This window comes from Misgurnus anguillicaudatus, chromosome 21, assembly GCF_027580225.2.
Source record: "Misgurnus anguillicaudatus chromosome 21, ASM2758022v2, whole genome shotgun sequence".
In the NCBI taxonomy this organism is placed as follows: Eukaryota; Metazoa; Chordata; class Actinopteri; order Cypriniformes; family Cobitidae; genus Misgurnus; species Misgurnus anguillicaudatus.
Genome location: NC_073357.2, coordinates 36770800 through 36789138, shown reverse-complemented (window position 1 = coordinate 36789138; position 18339 = coordinate 36770800). Strand labels below are relative to the sequence as shown.

The window sequence follows — 18339 nt, the reverse complement described above, 5'->3', positions numbered from 1 at the left end:
TCAAACGGTTTTTGCTGCCTACTTAATATGCAACAAAATGAAATTACGTTTGAAATATAAACAGAGAGTGCATTTGTGATAACTAATCATATACATGAATATCAGTCATGTGAACTTTTACGTCATCTGCTCTTTTTCCAGCTTACTGACGCCATCTTGAATACCTACCGAGTACCAGTAGGCTACTGACAAGCATTGGCTAGCTTGCTACGATTTACGGATTTCTTATATTTTGTATCATACAGATACAGTAAATGTCTACGAAAGACAACATTTGGCACTACGACTGTCATGAAAAGAAACGCTACTTTCAAAAATATCTTGGTTAGGGTGTGATGCATACTCGATCCCTGATGCGTTCTTCCAGCCGCTGTCCGATGCTACCACTATTTTTACAACACTAAGAGGGCTGGACACAACATGAAACTTTGCTCAAAATATCACCTTGATCTCTACACATGAACGCGAGCATTGAGAACATTGTTTGTGTACACAGAGTTTACTAAAAAGCAAAATTTTTGAACAACTAACTTCGGCTGTTTTGGTGTCTTCTCGCCATCTTTCCCAAACATAAAGAATCAATCTCCGAATGCGAACGAATGATATGAGGCTCTTTTTTCAACAAGAAGGTCAATATTGTTTTTCACTTGCGACAAAACAAAATTTTTTTCGTGCATTTATATGGAACTATGCTTTAGGAGCTATCCATCTTTACTCTCCTCCCTCCTTACGTCGCATTCGGAGATCAATACATATTGACTGGCAAGATGGCGACGAGCAGACACCAAAACAGCCAAAGTCAGTTGTTCAAAACCTTTCTTTTTAGTAAACTATGTGTACACAAACAATGTTCTCAATGCTCGAGTTCACATGTAGAGAAACATGTGATACTTCGAGCAAAGTATCATGTTGTGTTGTAAAAATAGAGATTTTGATGCTCACAACATAGCTTCTAGTTTGTTTGGGACCACTTCAGGTAAGATGTGAGTGAGCTGATATTCATGAATATTTGAAAACTACAATACTAATTTCTCAATCAAAACAGTGTAAAAAGTGAAAATATAACTTTATTTATACTAAATTTGTGCTCCAGACGCTGCCTTGGCCACCATTTAATTTTTCAAAACCAACCTCGACCAATCACATTCTCTGTGCATGCCACCGCATAGAATTGTGGGACAGGACATTGAGGTTTCTCAAGAAACAGGAAATAAACCAAACATTCAATTCAGACATGACTTGATGCCATCCTGCCTTGGAATGCTGCCTCAGAAGGGTTTGAGACAACACGATACTAAAGAGAAAACTCACACAATTGGTCCAAGTTCATCCTGGACGGCAAGGGCAGTGACTGTAACATCAAGCGTATTTTACAGTGTTAAACACGTATTTATAATGATCTCCTTAGGTTCCGATAACATTTCAAAAAGAACACAAAGAATTGCCTTCTCAGCTACCATAATTGCAACTCTTGCGTCATTAGAACAGGGTGTTCAACACATCATCGTTTTTTGTTTTTTAAACGCAGCCCAGTCCTGACTTTTTTCATTTCAGAAGCCATTATACTCGGATATATACGTCACCACGGGGAAAATAACACAATCGCTTGACATTATTTCATTAACTTATATTAGTGGAATCTTATCTTATACGGTCTTCTGTTGATCTAGCTCATTCACAATCATAGTGTTTGTTTTTTACCTCTTTATTGAGTAACCCGACCCTAAAACACTTCTAAAAATCTGATATACAGTATTTTACATTAATCTACAATATACAAATGCCATAATACTGTAAGAGTCACAGTATAAAACTGTTCTTCACATATTGCACTATATCTGTATAAATGTATTCTGAAATGTGTACATTTTTTAAAATGAGATGAATTCATAATCAGAAAACTGGATTAATATTTTTTAATTGATGTATGGTTTGTAAGGATAGGACGAGATTTGGCCAAGATACAACAAATCTGGAATCTGAAGCTGAAAAAATCAAAATATGAAGAAAATCGCCTTCAAAGTTCTTAGCAACACATAATCCTTATTTGATATATTCACAGTAGGAAATTTACAAAATATATTCATGTAACATGATCTTTACATAATATACTAATAATTTTTGGCAAAAAAAATCTAGAATTTTAACCCATACAATGGGCTTCCTATACTGGTTTTAAGGTCCAGGGTCACAAATGGTTCTGACCTCCCAAAATAAACCGGCCAGCATCCTCAGTGCCCACCATTTTGCCATAAATAGATCTGATGCATGATAAAACATGAGATGTGAGAAAAATGGATTTCATTTCGCAGAAGTGTAAATTGAATCATCTAAGTTCCAGATGCTTGGTCACACTGAATATAAGATTACCCAGCGACATTTCTCCAGCCAATTGTCTTTGACGACAAATTAAATTAAATTAAATTGATGTCAATCAACGCTAGCACTACACTACACACCCACAGAGCAGACAATGTTTTAACATAACACGGCATTAACCTTAGTGGATCACAGAGATAATGGGCACTTTAAGAATTCATAATAATTAACGGATAAAGTGAAGATAAAACAGCAGGTGCTTTAAGTGTATTCGCTCTAATCAATAATGAGAGGAAAGTGCAGAAGTAAATCTTTCCTTTTATGCATCAGCTGAAATTAAAAAGCTATTAAGCATCACATTTTCTTGACAAAAGAAATATGCTTGTCATTTATCTTCTCAAACACTTTATTCAAAGTCTCTGTTTGTCTGTAATAATAATATCATGCTGCCATTTCCTGCTGTCTTACAAATAGCTGTGTGTAACTGGGATTTATAGAATAGACTTTCTCTGTGATCTCAACTCACTCTGTGCAAATAATCCTAAAACATACAGTTTACATTTAATGTTCTCAGCAAGAGGTGCAGGCAGGAAATTGTTGATTTCATGGCAGGACACTTTTGCCCCCTAGTGGTGCTTAGCTGTAGTGTTTTGTGTGTGCTTGAAACTGTAACCTATGCTAACATGTTTATTGTTCTCATTTATTGTCTTTACACTACTAATCTATTTTTTTGTTTTGTATGCGTTTTATTGTTGCAATACTTATTTTCGCATTTGTTTATTATAATTATAAACTATAGTCTAACTGAAGTATGGGCAATTCAATAGAAAAATGTGCCATTATTTGTCAAAGCAGTAAAGCAGAGAGTCAGTGTGAGATTGTGTGCGTGAGAGACATCTGGTGGGCTTTAAGGGTATTACACGTTTGTTATAAAATTATTTATTGTTTCAACTTGTTTCAACAGTAAGTTACCTGGTTGCCTTAATTTTTTTAGTTAACCCTCATAAGGCCCTATTTTCCTGTATACGTTAGAGTTCTCTGGGGGTAAAAATGACCACAGAAATAAAAAGGGTGATTACAAAAATATATACATTTTTTAATAATACAAATAATATATCATTTTTTTGTTTACTTCCCATCTATACATTAATGCTGTGTTTTGGGAGATATGAAGTACTTTTGTATCTGTTTACCACTCAATTCCTCGACTACACCATTAGCTTGCCTGTAAAATATAATTTTTTAATGAAAAATTCACATAAATTATGATCTAAATTTGATTTAAATTGTTTTTTGATATTGATCTAGATGTTATGTGTTGAATTCGACCATTTGGTGTTTAGAAAAAAAAAACAGTTTTATGGTTACAGTTTAGGAAATAAATCATTTTGACCAGCAGAAGCAGAGACCCGTTCATTTTACTGGATGTGGCCAACTGCTGAACATACTTTAGTGAAACATTTTGTGAATTTATGTTTATATAAACATTAGAAAGGTAATTAAAAATAACAATTATTTTAAACAGTATCATTTTTTGTAGTTTTTGTAGTTGATGCATTTTGAAATGTCTGTTTTTACAAAATGCCACAGAAATTTGATTAAATGTAAGGGTGTGTGTGTGTGTGTGTGTGTGTGTGTGTGTGTGTGTGTGTGTGTGTGTGTGTGTGTGTGTGTGTGTGTGTGTGTGTGTGTGTGTGTGTGTGTGTGTGTGTGTGTGTGTGCGTGTGCGTGTGCGTGTGCGTGTGTGCGTGTGCGTGTGTGTGTGTGTGTGTGTGCGTGCGTGTTTGTGACTTTGTCTTTTTGTGTGTGTCTGTGTCTTTATATGTGTGTAAGTTTTACTGTGTCTTTATGCGTGTGTGTGTGTGCGTGTGTTTTGTGTGTGTGTGTGCGTGTGTGTGTGTGTGATTGAGCATGTCTTTTCTATATTACATTTGTGCTCTAGTACCAGGCCTACCTTTCTGTGTCAAAATTTTTAGATTTATTCTGAATGCATTGATTTTATTTTATGAATAACAAGAAAAAATGGGGGGTTTTGCATTTCCCATTCATTTCAATTGCGGTCATTTTTACCCCCAGAGGGCCTCTTTTGGTGAAATTTTTTTACACCTCTTTATTCCACTGAGATGAAGGGAACCATGTTTTAAACTAGATAAAAGTGGCTTGGGGTAAGATTGACCCCCAAGGGACTTATTAGGGTTAATTCAACTCAAAAGTATTATTGACATAACTTTTACAATTATTGTTGAGTCAACTAATATTTTTAAGTGAAATCAACTTGAAATGTTAAGGCAACAATGTAACTTATTTGAACTTATTATACAATGTAGTGATTTGCGATCTAGCATAATGTAAATCTAACTTAAAATATGCATGCTATGCGTGTGATATAAATAACAATTGTTAATTTTTTAATATTTATTTACATTTTTGGCAAATTGTTGTTAAGCAGTACTTCAAAAGAAAGAAATATTACAATAACAGAACTTCTTAAAAGTTTGATTATGACAAAGGACAGATAACATAGTAGTTATTGACATGACACAGAGTAAGATGAGTGTTTATACTGTATGTACTGTAGAGATCAGAGATGTCATATTAATGTAACAGGCAGATGGAGAAATCATCACACTTCAGCAGTTGACAGCTTGACTGGGTAGAAACTTAAATAAACAGATATAAATATGTGCTATCATTACCACAGTTCGATTATATTTAGTGTGTTTAAAACAGTATATATTTCATTCTTACCATAAAAGCTTATGAATGTTAACATTCAAAGTACAAGATGTGGTCAACTGTCTTCTATCTCAGTGTCCTCTTGATGTGTCTGTGAGATTTCTTTGACATTGTCCTCTTCTTCCTTGTCTGATGAGTTAGCTGACTCTGGTCTGTCTCCAGGTTCTTTGGATGGATCCACAACCTTAATATCTTTACTTGAGTTGCACCCCATAGCGAAATTCGCAAATTCCTACTTTTGCCAAGAGTCTTTATATGATAGAAAGAATAGTCAAAATTGAAGATATGTTAATATTCAGCAGTGCTCCACCGAAAGAAAGCTTCAGTTTGCTCTTCAGAAGTGTATGGAGGTTTAATCAGTGTAACCTCTGCCTAAGTAGCATCTCCTGTACTGTTGTGGAAGTCAAGGCCTTGATTTCTATGACAACACATTTGACTTCCTGTTGGCATTGCATTGGTACAGGTACTTCAAACAGAATTCTGCATGGTCACAGTTAGCAGGGCTTTGTTGATTTAGATTGCTGCAGACTTTTTGTGATTTGCCTGCCAGGCAACGTAGGTTGACATTTAACCCGATCGCATGTCAAGACATGGTTACTGATAAACAGAGCGGGCAAGCTTGTCACTCAGTCTATGTCCATGGTAACAAATGACAGGTTGAATAAACAGGAAATGGCTCTTCATTAATCCTCATCCATGATGTCATAGCATAGCTTAGGCTCTGAAAGCTTCTGTGTTCCCCGGCATATGACAACAGCGACACCTTTATCTTACAATTGAAAAAAGTGCATCAATATTCACTGTTAGTGTTTTTTTACAGTATACAGGTGCTGGTCATATAATTAGAGTATCATCAAAAAGTTGATTTATTTCAGTAATTCCATTCAAAAAGTGAAACTTGTATATTATATTCATTCATTACACAAAGACTGATATATTTCAAATGTTTATTTCTTTGAATTTTGACGATTATAACTGACGACTAAGGAAAATCCCTAATTCAATATCTCAGAAAATTAGAATATTACTTAAAACCAATACAAAGACAGGATTTTTAGAAATCTAGGCCAACTGAAAAGTATTAACATGAAAAGTATGAGCATACAGCACTCAATACTTAGTTGGAGCTCCTTTTGCCTGAATTACTGCAGCAATGCGTCGTGGCATGTAGTCGATCAGTTTGTGGCACTGCTCAGTATGAGAGCCCAGGTTGCTCTGATAGTGGCCTTCAGCCCTTCTGCATTGTTGGGTCTGGCGTATTGCATCTTCCTCTTCACAATACCCCATATATTTTCTATGGGGTTAAGGTCAGGCGGGTTTGCTCGCCAATTAACAGGAATACCATGGTCCTTAAACCAGGTACTGGTAGCTTTGGCACTGTGTGCAGGTGCCAATTTCTGTTGGGAAATGAAATCTGCATCTCCATAAACTTGGTCAGCAGCAGGAAGCAGGAACCATGAAGTGCTCTAAAACTTCCTGGTATAGGGCTGCGTTGACCTTGAAACTCAGAAAACACAGTGGACCAACACCAGCAGATGACATTACTGACTGTGGAAACTTTACACTGGACCTCAAGCAACGTGGATTGTGTGCCTCTCTTCACTTCCTCCAGACTCTGAGGAAATGCAAAATGTACTTTCATCAGAGAACATAACTTTGGACCACTCAGCAGCAGTCCAGTCTGAGACGCTTCTGATGCTGTCTGTTGTTCAAGAGTGGCTTGACACAGAGAATGCCCATGTCTTGCATACGTCTGCGTAGTGGTTCTTGAAGCACTGACTCCAGCTGGAGTCCACTCTTTCTGAGTCTCCCCCACATTTTTGAATGGGTTTTGTTTTTCAATCCTCTCCAGGGTGCGGTTATCCCTATTGATTGTACATTTTTTTACCACATCTTTTCCTTCCCTTCGCCTCTCTATTAATGTGCTTGGACACAGAGCTCTGTGAACAGCCAGCCTCGTTTGCAGTGTCCTCTTGTGTCTTGCCCTCTTTTTGCAAGTTGTCAATGGTCGTCTTTTGGACAACTGTCAAGTCAGCAGTTTTCCCCATGATTGTGTCGCCTACAGAACTAGACTGAAGGGGATCGCACACTAGCCACGCAGCTCAGTGCCAGTCTGCGCGGCCCAGCTATGACTCAGGAAGTTGCTCAAATCCCTGTCGCGCCACACAGCGCCACTCACATAGTTTAACATTAAATAACATCATATTTGTCCCAAATCAATAATGATTAACATTGGCTGCTAACGTATATTTTGCATTTTGAAGTAGATGCTATCTGACGAAGCTTGCGCTATTTAATGTGCACTTCCGGTTTACAAAACCTCAGAGTTGCCCAGCTCAGTGCGTCCAGGTGTGCGACCCCCTTGATAGATCATTTAAAGGCCTTTGCAGGTGTTTTGAGTTAATTAGCTGATAAGAGTGTGGCACCAGGTGTCTTTGAGAGGCTCTGAAGATACATAATAGGTTTCATTAAGATTGTGTAACACTTTTCATGACATTGGAGGGGGTGTCCTTTAATGTTTTTTTTACAGTGACAATGTACACTCTTAAAATGCTTTCTATTTATGATGCCATAAAAGCAATTTTTGGCTGAATAAAGAACCTTTAACATCCAAAGAATTTGTCTGTTTCAAATATGGTTCTTTAGTTTAGATTAATAGTTATCAAGGAAATGTTTATATAAACCTTTAAACGTATAGCGAAAGATTTTCTTTTTCCGGGTGTATCATCAAGACTATTGGTCATCCCAGTTGTCAATCATTCTGGTGATATGTTTATGTAAGGCCGTCGTACATGCTTGCCCCTTGGGTCGCTTTCAGGTATGTGCGGTTGGCTACGGCTTCAGCCATTAATTAAAGCTCGCATTCTCGTCGTGTTTTTTCAAAATGTCTGAGGGTCATAAGAGAAAAGTGTCTACGAATTCATGACAAGAAGAGAAAGGCCTCTGAAGAAAGAAACAAGATCAGAGTGTTTTGGGAGAATATTTCACACGTTGGCATGCACTAAAAGCACAGGTTGGGCTTTCCACTGATGCCTCAGTCGCGAAGTTTCTACTTGACAGGTAAAGTTTGCTATTTGGAGAAATCCATTTAAAATCACTGCTAATCAAAGTTGATGTACGCTATGATTAGCGATGCTAGCCCTGGCACAAGTCTCGAACCGCGCAGACACGGCAAACATCTTAATGTATGAGCCATGCCGGCAGCAACATGTAAACAGAGCGAAGAGAAGAGGCTCGTGCATGCTCTCTCGTGCATGCGTTTAATAGGCGTTCCCTCTCAGGAGCAGGTAGAGTTTTGCGCATGTGCGGTTCTTTTCAAAAACTCGGGAAAATCTTCCGCTATACCTTTAACTGAATGGATTTTTGAGGCACCAAAAGTGGTCATTTAATTGCATCACAGTGAAGAACCTTTAAAGCACCTTTATTTTTAAAAGTGCTCCACCTATGGCCCCATCCTTGTGGCAAGTAAAAAAAGGAATTGTTGAGAAAATTGTTTCTTAGACCCTGTCCACTACTAACTTATACAGGTATTTTCAAAGCCGTACCTTTTTCTATGCGGTTCGGCAGTTCGTTCACACGCAAACACTGTATCAGGTGACTGAAACGAACATTTATAAAAACTCTTGCCAGGTTAAAGATTTTTAAAAACTCCAGTTGTAACCAGAGTTTTTGGTGGTGAGGGAAAACTCTGCAATGGCTTCTGATTGGCCAACATGGCTTTACAGTTAGGGATATATCGCCATCTGTTGGTTTGGCATGCTATTGGCAGTGCTTCATACTGGGTTTTGATTGTTTGTGTGTGGACACAGATTTTATTTTTAACGAACCTCTGTTTATTAAAATACATGTGTGCCCTTTTGTCTTAACATGTGAGGACAGTACAATGCTATGAACAGAATAAAGTCACAAAAAACACACTGATTTTTTCCTCCATTTATAAAAAAAACACAACCAGGTTTTAGGACTAAACAGCATTTACTCACCATGTGGTCCAGGGAGGGAAGACTGCTTAATTTTTCATCATGGTAATGGTTTGGGGTGTGGCCAAAAACTGCATCAATCTAGTGAGATTATGTGTTTTGATATTGACAAAAATGCCCAAATTCTATTTTTGAGGCCTTGGCAATGATCACAGTCATTGAAACTGTCAGAGAAAAAGCCACATGCTTTGTCATCATGATTCTATTTGTGTGAGCATCATCACAGTCTTCTGCAGTTATAAGTCTAAAACATAAAATCATACTTTATTAATTCCCAGCCAGAGAAATTTGTGAACAATGCATGCAGTATCGTTGCCAAATGCAAGCCATCTAAAAATCTTTGCACAATAACTTGGTTATTGTTTCTAATCCTCGTATTATACAGGGCCAGATTCTGATGCTCAGCAAACACAGTGTGGTTTCAAAGCAATAGACTTTATGCCCAGCTGCACTACTTCCTGAACTTCAGCCAGCTTCTTGTTTCCTGTCTGCCATTATTGGACAAACTGATTAATCCAGGTGTGCCTGACCTCAGTAGTCACAACAACAATAATCAGACACACCTGGATTAATCAGTTTGTCCAATAACGGCAGACAGGAAACAAGGAGCTGGCTGAAGTTCAGGAAGTAGTGCAGTCGGGCATAAAGCCTTTGACTTCTTCATAATGTGCTTAAACCAACCTATAAGGAAACACTATTCTTGTAAATCATGTTACACAGTCATGTTTAATGTATGATGCTGAACATAATGTTGTTATTTGAGCTTTCACGTAAGCATAGACTATGAAATATCAGTAACCTCTGTCAAAGATACAAAAACAACACCACCGAAAATAAGCAATCAAACCAATATAAAACTCAGCGTGAAACAGTTTGCAGTTTGTCCCTCCAAAAGCCACAGATTAGACATCATAGGATGATCGCAGTTAATGCTCATGACAATGTTGACCACAGGATGCTGTTGTCATTAACACCCATGAGACAGTTACAAGAAAAGTATGACTTCCCTTAACTCACATTTAACATAGTTAATAGTGTTGCATAGTCATTTTGCTTTATTTATATGTGTGTTCAAAACTGTAAGACATAAATATGCATTTGATCATTATTTAATAACTACAATGTAAACATAAAACATAGGGACACCCATTTATGGTTACTATGGTAAGTTTTGTTAATGAAAATCATGAAAGACACCTTATAATGCATTTTCAAAATCTGGACTTTTTTAGCAGTCAAAAGGTTGCAGAGGGAAATTACAATATTTTCTGCTCACAAACAAATTAAGTAAATAAGGTTTAACAGCAGGTCTATTCATTTTCTATTAAAAAGGGCACAAATTAGACATTTCAAAGAATGTAAGGAAAATAATCTGTCATGTTTTGCATGACATTAATGTAATTAAGAGACTGGACATTTGTGCACTCTATTGACAGTAAAAAAAATGTGGTTGCTGATATCCTTAAAGGGGACATATCATGAAAATCTGACTTTTTCATGTTTACAGTAAGTGCTATAATTGGTTCCCCAGTGCTTCTATCAACCTAAAAAATGTGAAAAAGATCAACCCAGTAACTTAGTTTTAGTAAATCATTTTATGTAACCATGTAAAAAACAGGTAATTGAAATTTGGCTCTCCTTGTGATGTCAGAAGGGGATAATACCGCCACTTAATCTGCACTATCCAACCATGACACTGCCATTTAGTGCAGATATCAACTCATTTGCATTTAAAAGGACACCCAAATAGCAAATTTTTGCTCACACCTACAAAGTGGCAATTTTAACATGCTTATAAAATATCTATATGGCATTTTGAGCTAGAACTCTGGGGACACAAAAGATTTATTTGACATCTTAAAAAAGTCTTGTGAACTGTCCCCTTAAATAACACCTGCAATCAAAAAGGTTTATCTTAAGCTTTATGGATTAATAAAAAGCAATTTAAGACATTTAATTTAAGACTTTAATAACAGGAGCCTCAGCTGAAAACAAATACATTTGAAAAATTTGACATGAGCCAAGATTTCTCAGTAGAGTCAGAATATGTTTAATAAAAATAATTAAACCTCAATCTCTTCTATAGAACTTCATAGAAAGGAATTCAATAAATTACAAACTTTTAAGACATGTATCCTGCACTACAAGAAGCATTAATTGACTACACAGGCCACAACTTGCAAGTATTGCAACTGTCCAAAAAACACATATTAGCAAAAAGGGCTTTAATTTGAAAATATCGAACGTATGAAATGAAATAAGTCATGAAAACAAATGAGTCTGTCTGTCGCTTCAATGTTTCACATATTGGATACAAATGTTGATTTGCAGTAGTGTGTTTCTATTTCGTTTTCTGTTGCACGATGGATGTCATTGTCTTTGTGCCATGATGGCGAGTCCTGCCCTGAATCTGGTCAGTAGTCCAGCGTTTCAATCTGCATTAATGCAACGTGAAATACAACCAAAATATTGAAAATAAAAGTACTAAAAAGAACATCAGTGTAAGTTTCTCTTTCGATTCTTCCATTAAATGAGATGCCGTGATAAGAGGAACTACACATTTCATCGTGCAGTTTTGGAAGGAAGTGGAAAGCAGCAATACCTGGACACAGTTTCAAAGTGCGTGGCTCAGCACCAACTAACTAGAAAGAGGAAGTTCTGATGCCACAGTGGAGAGAAGAGGTCTAAAATTACATTACGGCCGAGGGCATGTACGTGAAACCATCGTGAATTAAATCATACATGCAAGGAAATACCCATTAATATAATAAACAGCGTTCACTAGTGAGACAGGCAGAGAGTTGCATTGTGCAGTGCATCCAGAAGTTTGCATCACAAATGGAACAACATTACAGTAGCCAACCTGAATGTGAACAAATGTGACCGGATGCAGCCAGATCTGATCCGTGCTGCAAAATTACCCTAACAGTCTAAGAACGAGAGCGCGATGGAAATAAAAATCTCATACACATCCCTATTACAAATGCCAGTGAGGTTCATTGCGTTGGCCGAGGTGCTGGATTGTGATGGATTTTTCACAGAGTGGTGCTTTTGAGGAATAGACATCGAAGTATGGCGTAAGGACACTTCTAGATCATCTAACAGCAGCAAGGCGGCTATGTGGATCTGCATTAAAACTGACAAAGGAAACCTGGGATTTGACTTTTATACACAGAAGCCTTTCACCAATTCTAGGAATATCACATTTCTAATGACCCCATTTGCTTGGATTAAGAAGCTTTCACATGAAATACTACTGCAAATACTTGAATTCTGTTCAACACTCCTGATAACCTGGGTGACGCGAGTATGAGAAGACCCTGGCAGGTCGCACTGATATGACAATACTGTAAGTCTATGAAAAAATCAAGGGGAAGAGAAAATATATGAAGAGCTCAGATGCAAAACACCTTTAACTGTGTCTGACGTGTTTTCTTGTAAATAATGGATTTCTTAATGGGCTGATTTTGCATCTGAGCTCCTCACATGCACTGCTGTTTGTGAAGAAGGAAGATTGAACATTAGGATGACAGGACCTTGGACACATAGACAAGAACATCACACATAGACACAGTGCTGTCTGATCTATAAAAGAATGTTTGTTCTGAACTTACCAACACATACACACATGCACGCACTTGACTGAACTATAAATATTATGTTTGTTCTTAACATACACATATATATACTGTATACACACAAACATAAAATTCAGGCACTGCACGCAATGTGTTTCTATGTTCCTAAACACAGCAAAATAATTTTTGTTTTCATTGAATACCTTATGACTGAACTGTGAATGTGTGCTTGCAAGATGGATTTTTGTATTTTGTATTTGTATGCGTTTCGGAAAAAACTCAAATCTTTGGGTAAAATAGCTGTATGTCATTTAAACGAGATAGGAAACAGAAGCAATACATTGGGAATCTGAGACAGTGTGTAGGTAAATAAATCCGAATTGTTGTAATAGCGAATGCAGGGTATCTACAGCTTCAGTGACATTCATAAGGTGCCCGTGTTTGTGTTATTGCTGTGGATCTGAAGGTGTGCTCTGTGAAGTCTATGTGTTCAGGATCCTGCACAAGTATTTACAAATGAAAGCAAAACAGTCGACGTGTTCTTTCTCCCAAATAAAATATATTAATTATACAGCTCTGCATGAGCAACAATGTCCTCATTTCTTTAATAAAATTAAATCCCGACATAGCTATAACAATAATGCCTTTTTGTTTTTGCTTCTTGTCTGTTGCAATTGTACATCATTGTGTAATACACTTTCACAAAGTCCATAGATCTACTAAGTTTTTCGACATGCAAAATGTCTCTTCGAAACGACACTGTACCTAAACGAACACTGAAATCTTATTTCAGTTTTACTAGGATCTCCGTTTTCCGTTACACAACACTTTAGTTAGAATATTTACATGGAAAAACATGATGTAGTAAATGCAGGATAATTCCTATATGTGTTTATATGTATACATATCTAAGAGATGGATATAAATATATAATATTTATTTATACACGTATAAAGACTCAGTCTTCATCGCTGGAATCGGAATCCTCGGATGACTCGGAGGAGCTGTCGGACTCGGAGGAGGATGACTCCGCCTTCGCCGAGCCCTCTGGACCACTGTTGTCCTTCTTTTCGTCAGGCTCCTCCCCTTCGTCACTGTCTTTCTCCTCTGAACAGCCAGGCTGTAGGGGCGTGGCTTCAGAGGCAGCAGGTTGTGGGGTTGGCTGAGTGTTTGCAGCTTGCGGCTGATTGGCCACAGGCAGGTTAAGGCCTGGAGAAAGAAGCATCCCTGGGTAGAGCATACTAGAGAGGAGAAGGGGGTTGAAGGCCAGTTGGTGGCCCGAAGCAGAAGCACTTGTTTGATTAGAGTTGGTTGCCGTCGAGGTGGTGGCTTTGGAACTTTGACCTTCTGTCCTTTCCGCTTTACGGTCGGGACTTGAGGTCTGGGCCGAACCTTTGGGAGCGGTCGAGTCTACGCTGCTCTTCTTTCTCCCGTCCTCATCGCCCGGTAAAGCAACGCCTGCCGCTTCCTCAGAAGCTTTTCCACCGAGGAGACCGCTCATCCCTAGAAGGTTTGGTAGCCCAGGCATTCCAGACAGCATCATTGGAAACATGGCGGCCATGTTGGTTGGGTCGTGAGAAAGACCCATGAGTTGAAGAGACTGGAGGCTCTGAAGGTTGTGCTGAAGAGCTTGAAGACTAGGCAGATCCAACCCTCCGAGGAGGCCATTGGTCAGGACAGGGTTGAGTCCCAGAGCTGCATTGGCACTTGCGCTGGCCGCTGTGGCTGGTTTTGCAAGAGCGTTTTTGGGACGTCGACCTCGTCGGCTCACCTCTTCTGGAACGATTGGGCCGGTCAGGATGCGATCGAACATACTTTCAGGAAGGTAACCCTGTACAAACACAAACACAACTACAGTAAGAAAACATCCTTGATGTTACATACTGTTTGATGCTATATTCTGCTTTATGGTTTGTTTGAATAGAAAATAAATTTGAAGTGGGAAATGTTCCCATTTTTCACTCACCGACTGTTTGACAACATCAGCCCACTCGGGTGGGACCCCATACTCTGGATTCTCTTGCAGGAACCGACATAAATCTTTTAATGGAGGAGCAAATGCTCCACCAATCTGCAACAAAAATAAAGGGAACACAAATGGTAACACACAAGTACTGTAAAAACAAGCAAAGACACGCACACCAAACCAAACTCACACACTTACCTTGCGAGCATTCCGCCTGTTGATAATCTGCACTCTCTCTTCTCCTGTAAGGCTGTTGATGTCAATTTTGTTGGGGTTTCTGCAGCGATGTCTCTTTTGTTTTGGTCTGCCATCTTGAAACTGCAGTTTATTTGTACTCTGAAAAGTTATAAATATGTAGATTGATTTGCTACTAATTTACAGATTTTTGGAAGCTTTATCTTTAAAAGTAGTACTTTTGACAATCTCTCTTAAGAAATATTTTATTAAAACAATCCAGAAAACAATAATGTGCTTAGTATTTACAGGGATAAAGGCTCCCACATCTGCCACAAAGCCCGGATGCTCCTTCAGCCACTGGTCGAGTTCTTTCCGTTTAGGAGCGTCCTCTCCAGCCAATCGTGTTCCGTCTTTGAGACTGATGACGGGAACGCGGCTCTCTGTGTCTAGAGACCCAGGTCCCTGAGGTGTGCTTGAACCGGCGGTAGCAGACGTGCCTGCGACACCACCACTCCAGCCAGCAGGAACCTGAATGTGACATGTAGTGGTGCATTAAGTACAAATTGAAAGTGAACAACTGACATGTAAAGAGACACTACAGAAGTCTTAATAGAGTCATACCTGCTCTGCCATCATTGGAGGCCTGTTTTTGTTCATGAAGAGCAGATCCATCCCTTCCACGTTCTTTCGCCTTCCTCTTTTCTTTTTTATGGCAGGCTGTCCATCCATCATTCCATTCAGTCGCAAATGCCCGGACATCCCTGCAAAAAAGTATAAGCACTTGAGCATATCTTAAATTTCACTATGTCTGCTCATTTAGCCCATACAGTATCAATTCAGGGTACTGGTCATACCTGTCAACACTCCCGTATTTCACACCTATCTCCTGCCACCCTCCCATTTTGCTCTTTCTCCCGTGAAACTCCTGTAATTTGTACGGCCCTACCTCGTTATATGAATAAGCATATCAATATTTTATTTCAAGGTTATTCAGTTGCCAGATCCTGTTGAAACGCATTTTACTCACACAATAGACAACTTATACCCATTTTTGACCTGAACCTGCCAACCTTCAACTCGGTTGCCCTGTTGATATCTGCGCAGGTAGACGGGGGTTAAGTTAAATCAAGCATCACTATTAAAAATAGTATTAGAAAGCTCAGGTGGTGCTACAGCGAAAGAACAAAATATAGCTGCAAATTTAACAACAGCTGTACAGAGGAATTTAATTTCTTATTGCGAAGCAGCATCAACAAATCTCAGGCTTTTTGCAAACTGTGTCGATTTTAGTATCGGACACGGTAGGAAAAACGACGTAACGCAGCACAATATATCACAATGGCAAAACTCACACTGTGGAGGCACTGAGCATAGATATTAAAGAAATAACTAGACCAGGGGTGGCTGCTGGCTAGTGGGTCAATGGCGCCGCCATATTAGTGGTGGCAACTTCTCCATTATTGTTGCATATGTATAATTATATAAAATTGCAACAAGTATTATGCAACAAGTATTAGAGTTAGGCTATATTAAATTGTCCATCTTTCTGTAATTCGCTGGTTAGGGTTTCCTAAAGTGAAACATATTGGGAGGTTGCTGAAAGTAAAGAAGGATTTTCCTTAAAGCAATATTCAATTTTCTTAAAAGAAAAATCCAGATAATTTACTCACCACCATGTCATCCAAAATGTTGATGTCTTTCTTTGTTCAGTCGAGAAACATTGCAGGATTTTTCTCATTGTAATGGACTTTAATAGACACCAACAATTAATACTTAACTCAACACTTAACAGTTTTTTTCAACGGAGTTTCAAAGGACTATAAACGATCCCAAACGAGGCATAAGGGTCTTATCTAGCGAAACGATTGTCATTTTTGACAAGAAATATAAAAAATATGCTCTTTTAAACCACAACATTTTGGAAGACATGGTGGTGAGTAAATTATCTGGATTTTTCTTCCAAGAAAATGGAATACTCCTCCAAATAAGTCCCCAAATAATCCTTATATTGTTAATCATTGTTTTACATATTTGCTCCACTATATATGTATTAGGGTGGTCCTTATAATGGGTAAATTCTTTTAAAATGTTCAACTCTCACCCTCTAAATGTGTTAGGATATCAATAAAAACACTAGTAGAACATTTTTGAATTGTTCCTACAATATCTAGAGGTTGCTCAAAACCTTTGAATATTTCCGAAATAAGATATTTTTGCAAAACTGTGCCATTTAAAAACGCACAACACACATAAAACTTGCTTCTTGGAGGGTAACTTTGCTCCAGTTATTTCGGTGTCTTCTGATCCGAGTAACCATATAGCGGACTTGCTTTGTGTTGCTTCAGCCATTGTCTCAGTGTATATTGTCTATTTTGATTCATTCACATTGAAGCTTTCTTGCTTTTAAAGACATATTACAACTAAACAGAAGTTTTAATTACATGGAGCATGATCAAATAAGTCTGCTGCCATAAGTATATATTATTAAACAATTATACATGCTAGCACAAAGTGTCACATAATACACAAATGGGTTGAAAAGGTCTTGAGCAACATCTAAATATTAATTAATATTGAAAAAAGTTTGCTCAATATTTTTATTTATTTATTCAAACATATTGGTGGGGTAAGAGCATGAACTTTTAAAAGTTGAAGAATAATGACCACCCTAATATGTATGATATAATTTTAGTGCTATAAAAAGGAATGCAGACCGTACATACCCCCCCCCCCCATCCTCAGAGGTCTCCCTGATTTTGGAATCCAATTGTTGACGGCGCGGGTAAGGTACGGGTGGACGTTTAACTCTGTGTACCCAATATAACAATGTACCCACATGTATCATCCTTTCTCAATTGTAATTGGATGTTTTGTAAGGTAGTATGAAAAAAGATAAGAAAAGATAAAAAATGTATAATTTATTGCTCTAATTATTTTTTTTAAATAACCCCTCTGTGTTTATGCCATAATTAAAAAGTGGAGTCAGAGGCAGAGGTTAGATAAACTGCTGACTTCTCAACTTTGTTGTATTTTACAATAAAGTTTCACCCGGTTGACACCTGGAACCTTTGTTATAGTTATTTTTTTGCAGCAAAGAGAAACAAGTTTCCCACAACAAGTGTCATCCAGCCAATCCAAGACCACAAAGTGCAGATGGCTGCCAACTGTTTACGTCTATCTGGTTCAGAAAATTGTGTAGTGCAGTTTAAAGGCATCTGCGCCTGTTTGTGTCTGGTTGCAAGTTACCCTGTGGATAGTTGTTCTGTGTTTTGGTGTAGTCTACTAGGCTGGTATCGGATGCATTCTGAAGTTCTTGTAGCCGGGCTAGGTACTGCTGCTGGGCAAGAGGTCCCTCCTCGCCCTCCAGGGGGCGCTTCAGAGGCAAGCCCTGCTTCTGGAAAGTCAGTTTAAGGCTGCCTTCCTGTAAATCACAGACCAAAGGTTAGACGTTAAGGACACATGGTAAAAAATAAGCCTTTTTAACACTGATGTGTACCTCCAGTAAATCTGCTGAATATGTTTTATCTATAAACATTCTTACATAAGATCAGCCTAGTACAGCAAAACGTAAGTTATAAAAAGT

At 38.1% G+C, this 18339-nt stretch overlaps 1 protein-coding gene across 6 annotated transcripts in view; it reads right to left on the bottom strand.

Annotated features, from left to right (window-relative positions):
* Positions 1 to 11061: 11061 nt before the first annotated feature.
* chd9 (chromodomain helicase DNA binding protein 9) overlaps positions 11062 to 18339 on the bottom strand; it is a 75264-nt gene continuing 67986 nt past the window's right edge. For all 6 annotated transcript variants that reach the window (XM_073859040.1, XM_073859043.1, XM_073859042.1 and 3 more), the window contains 6 exons: positions 18003 to 18177; positions 15378 to 15517; positions 15063 to 15284; positions 14778 to 14915; positions 14580 to 14684; positions 11062 to 14444 (listed from right to left, as the gene is read on the bottom strand). In XM_073859040.1, the coding sequence (XP_073715141.1) occupies positions 13572 to 14444; positions 14580 to 14684; positions 14778 to 14915; positions 15063 to 15284; positions 15378 to 15517; positions 18003 to 18177 (1653 nt within the window). In that variant the 3' untranslated portion in view covers positions 11062 to 13571. The remainder of the gene's footprint in view (positions 14445 to 14579; positions 14685 to 14777; positions 14916 to 15062; positions 15285 to 15377; positions 15518 to 18002; positions 18178 to 18339) is intronic.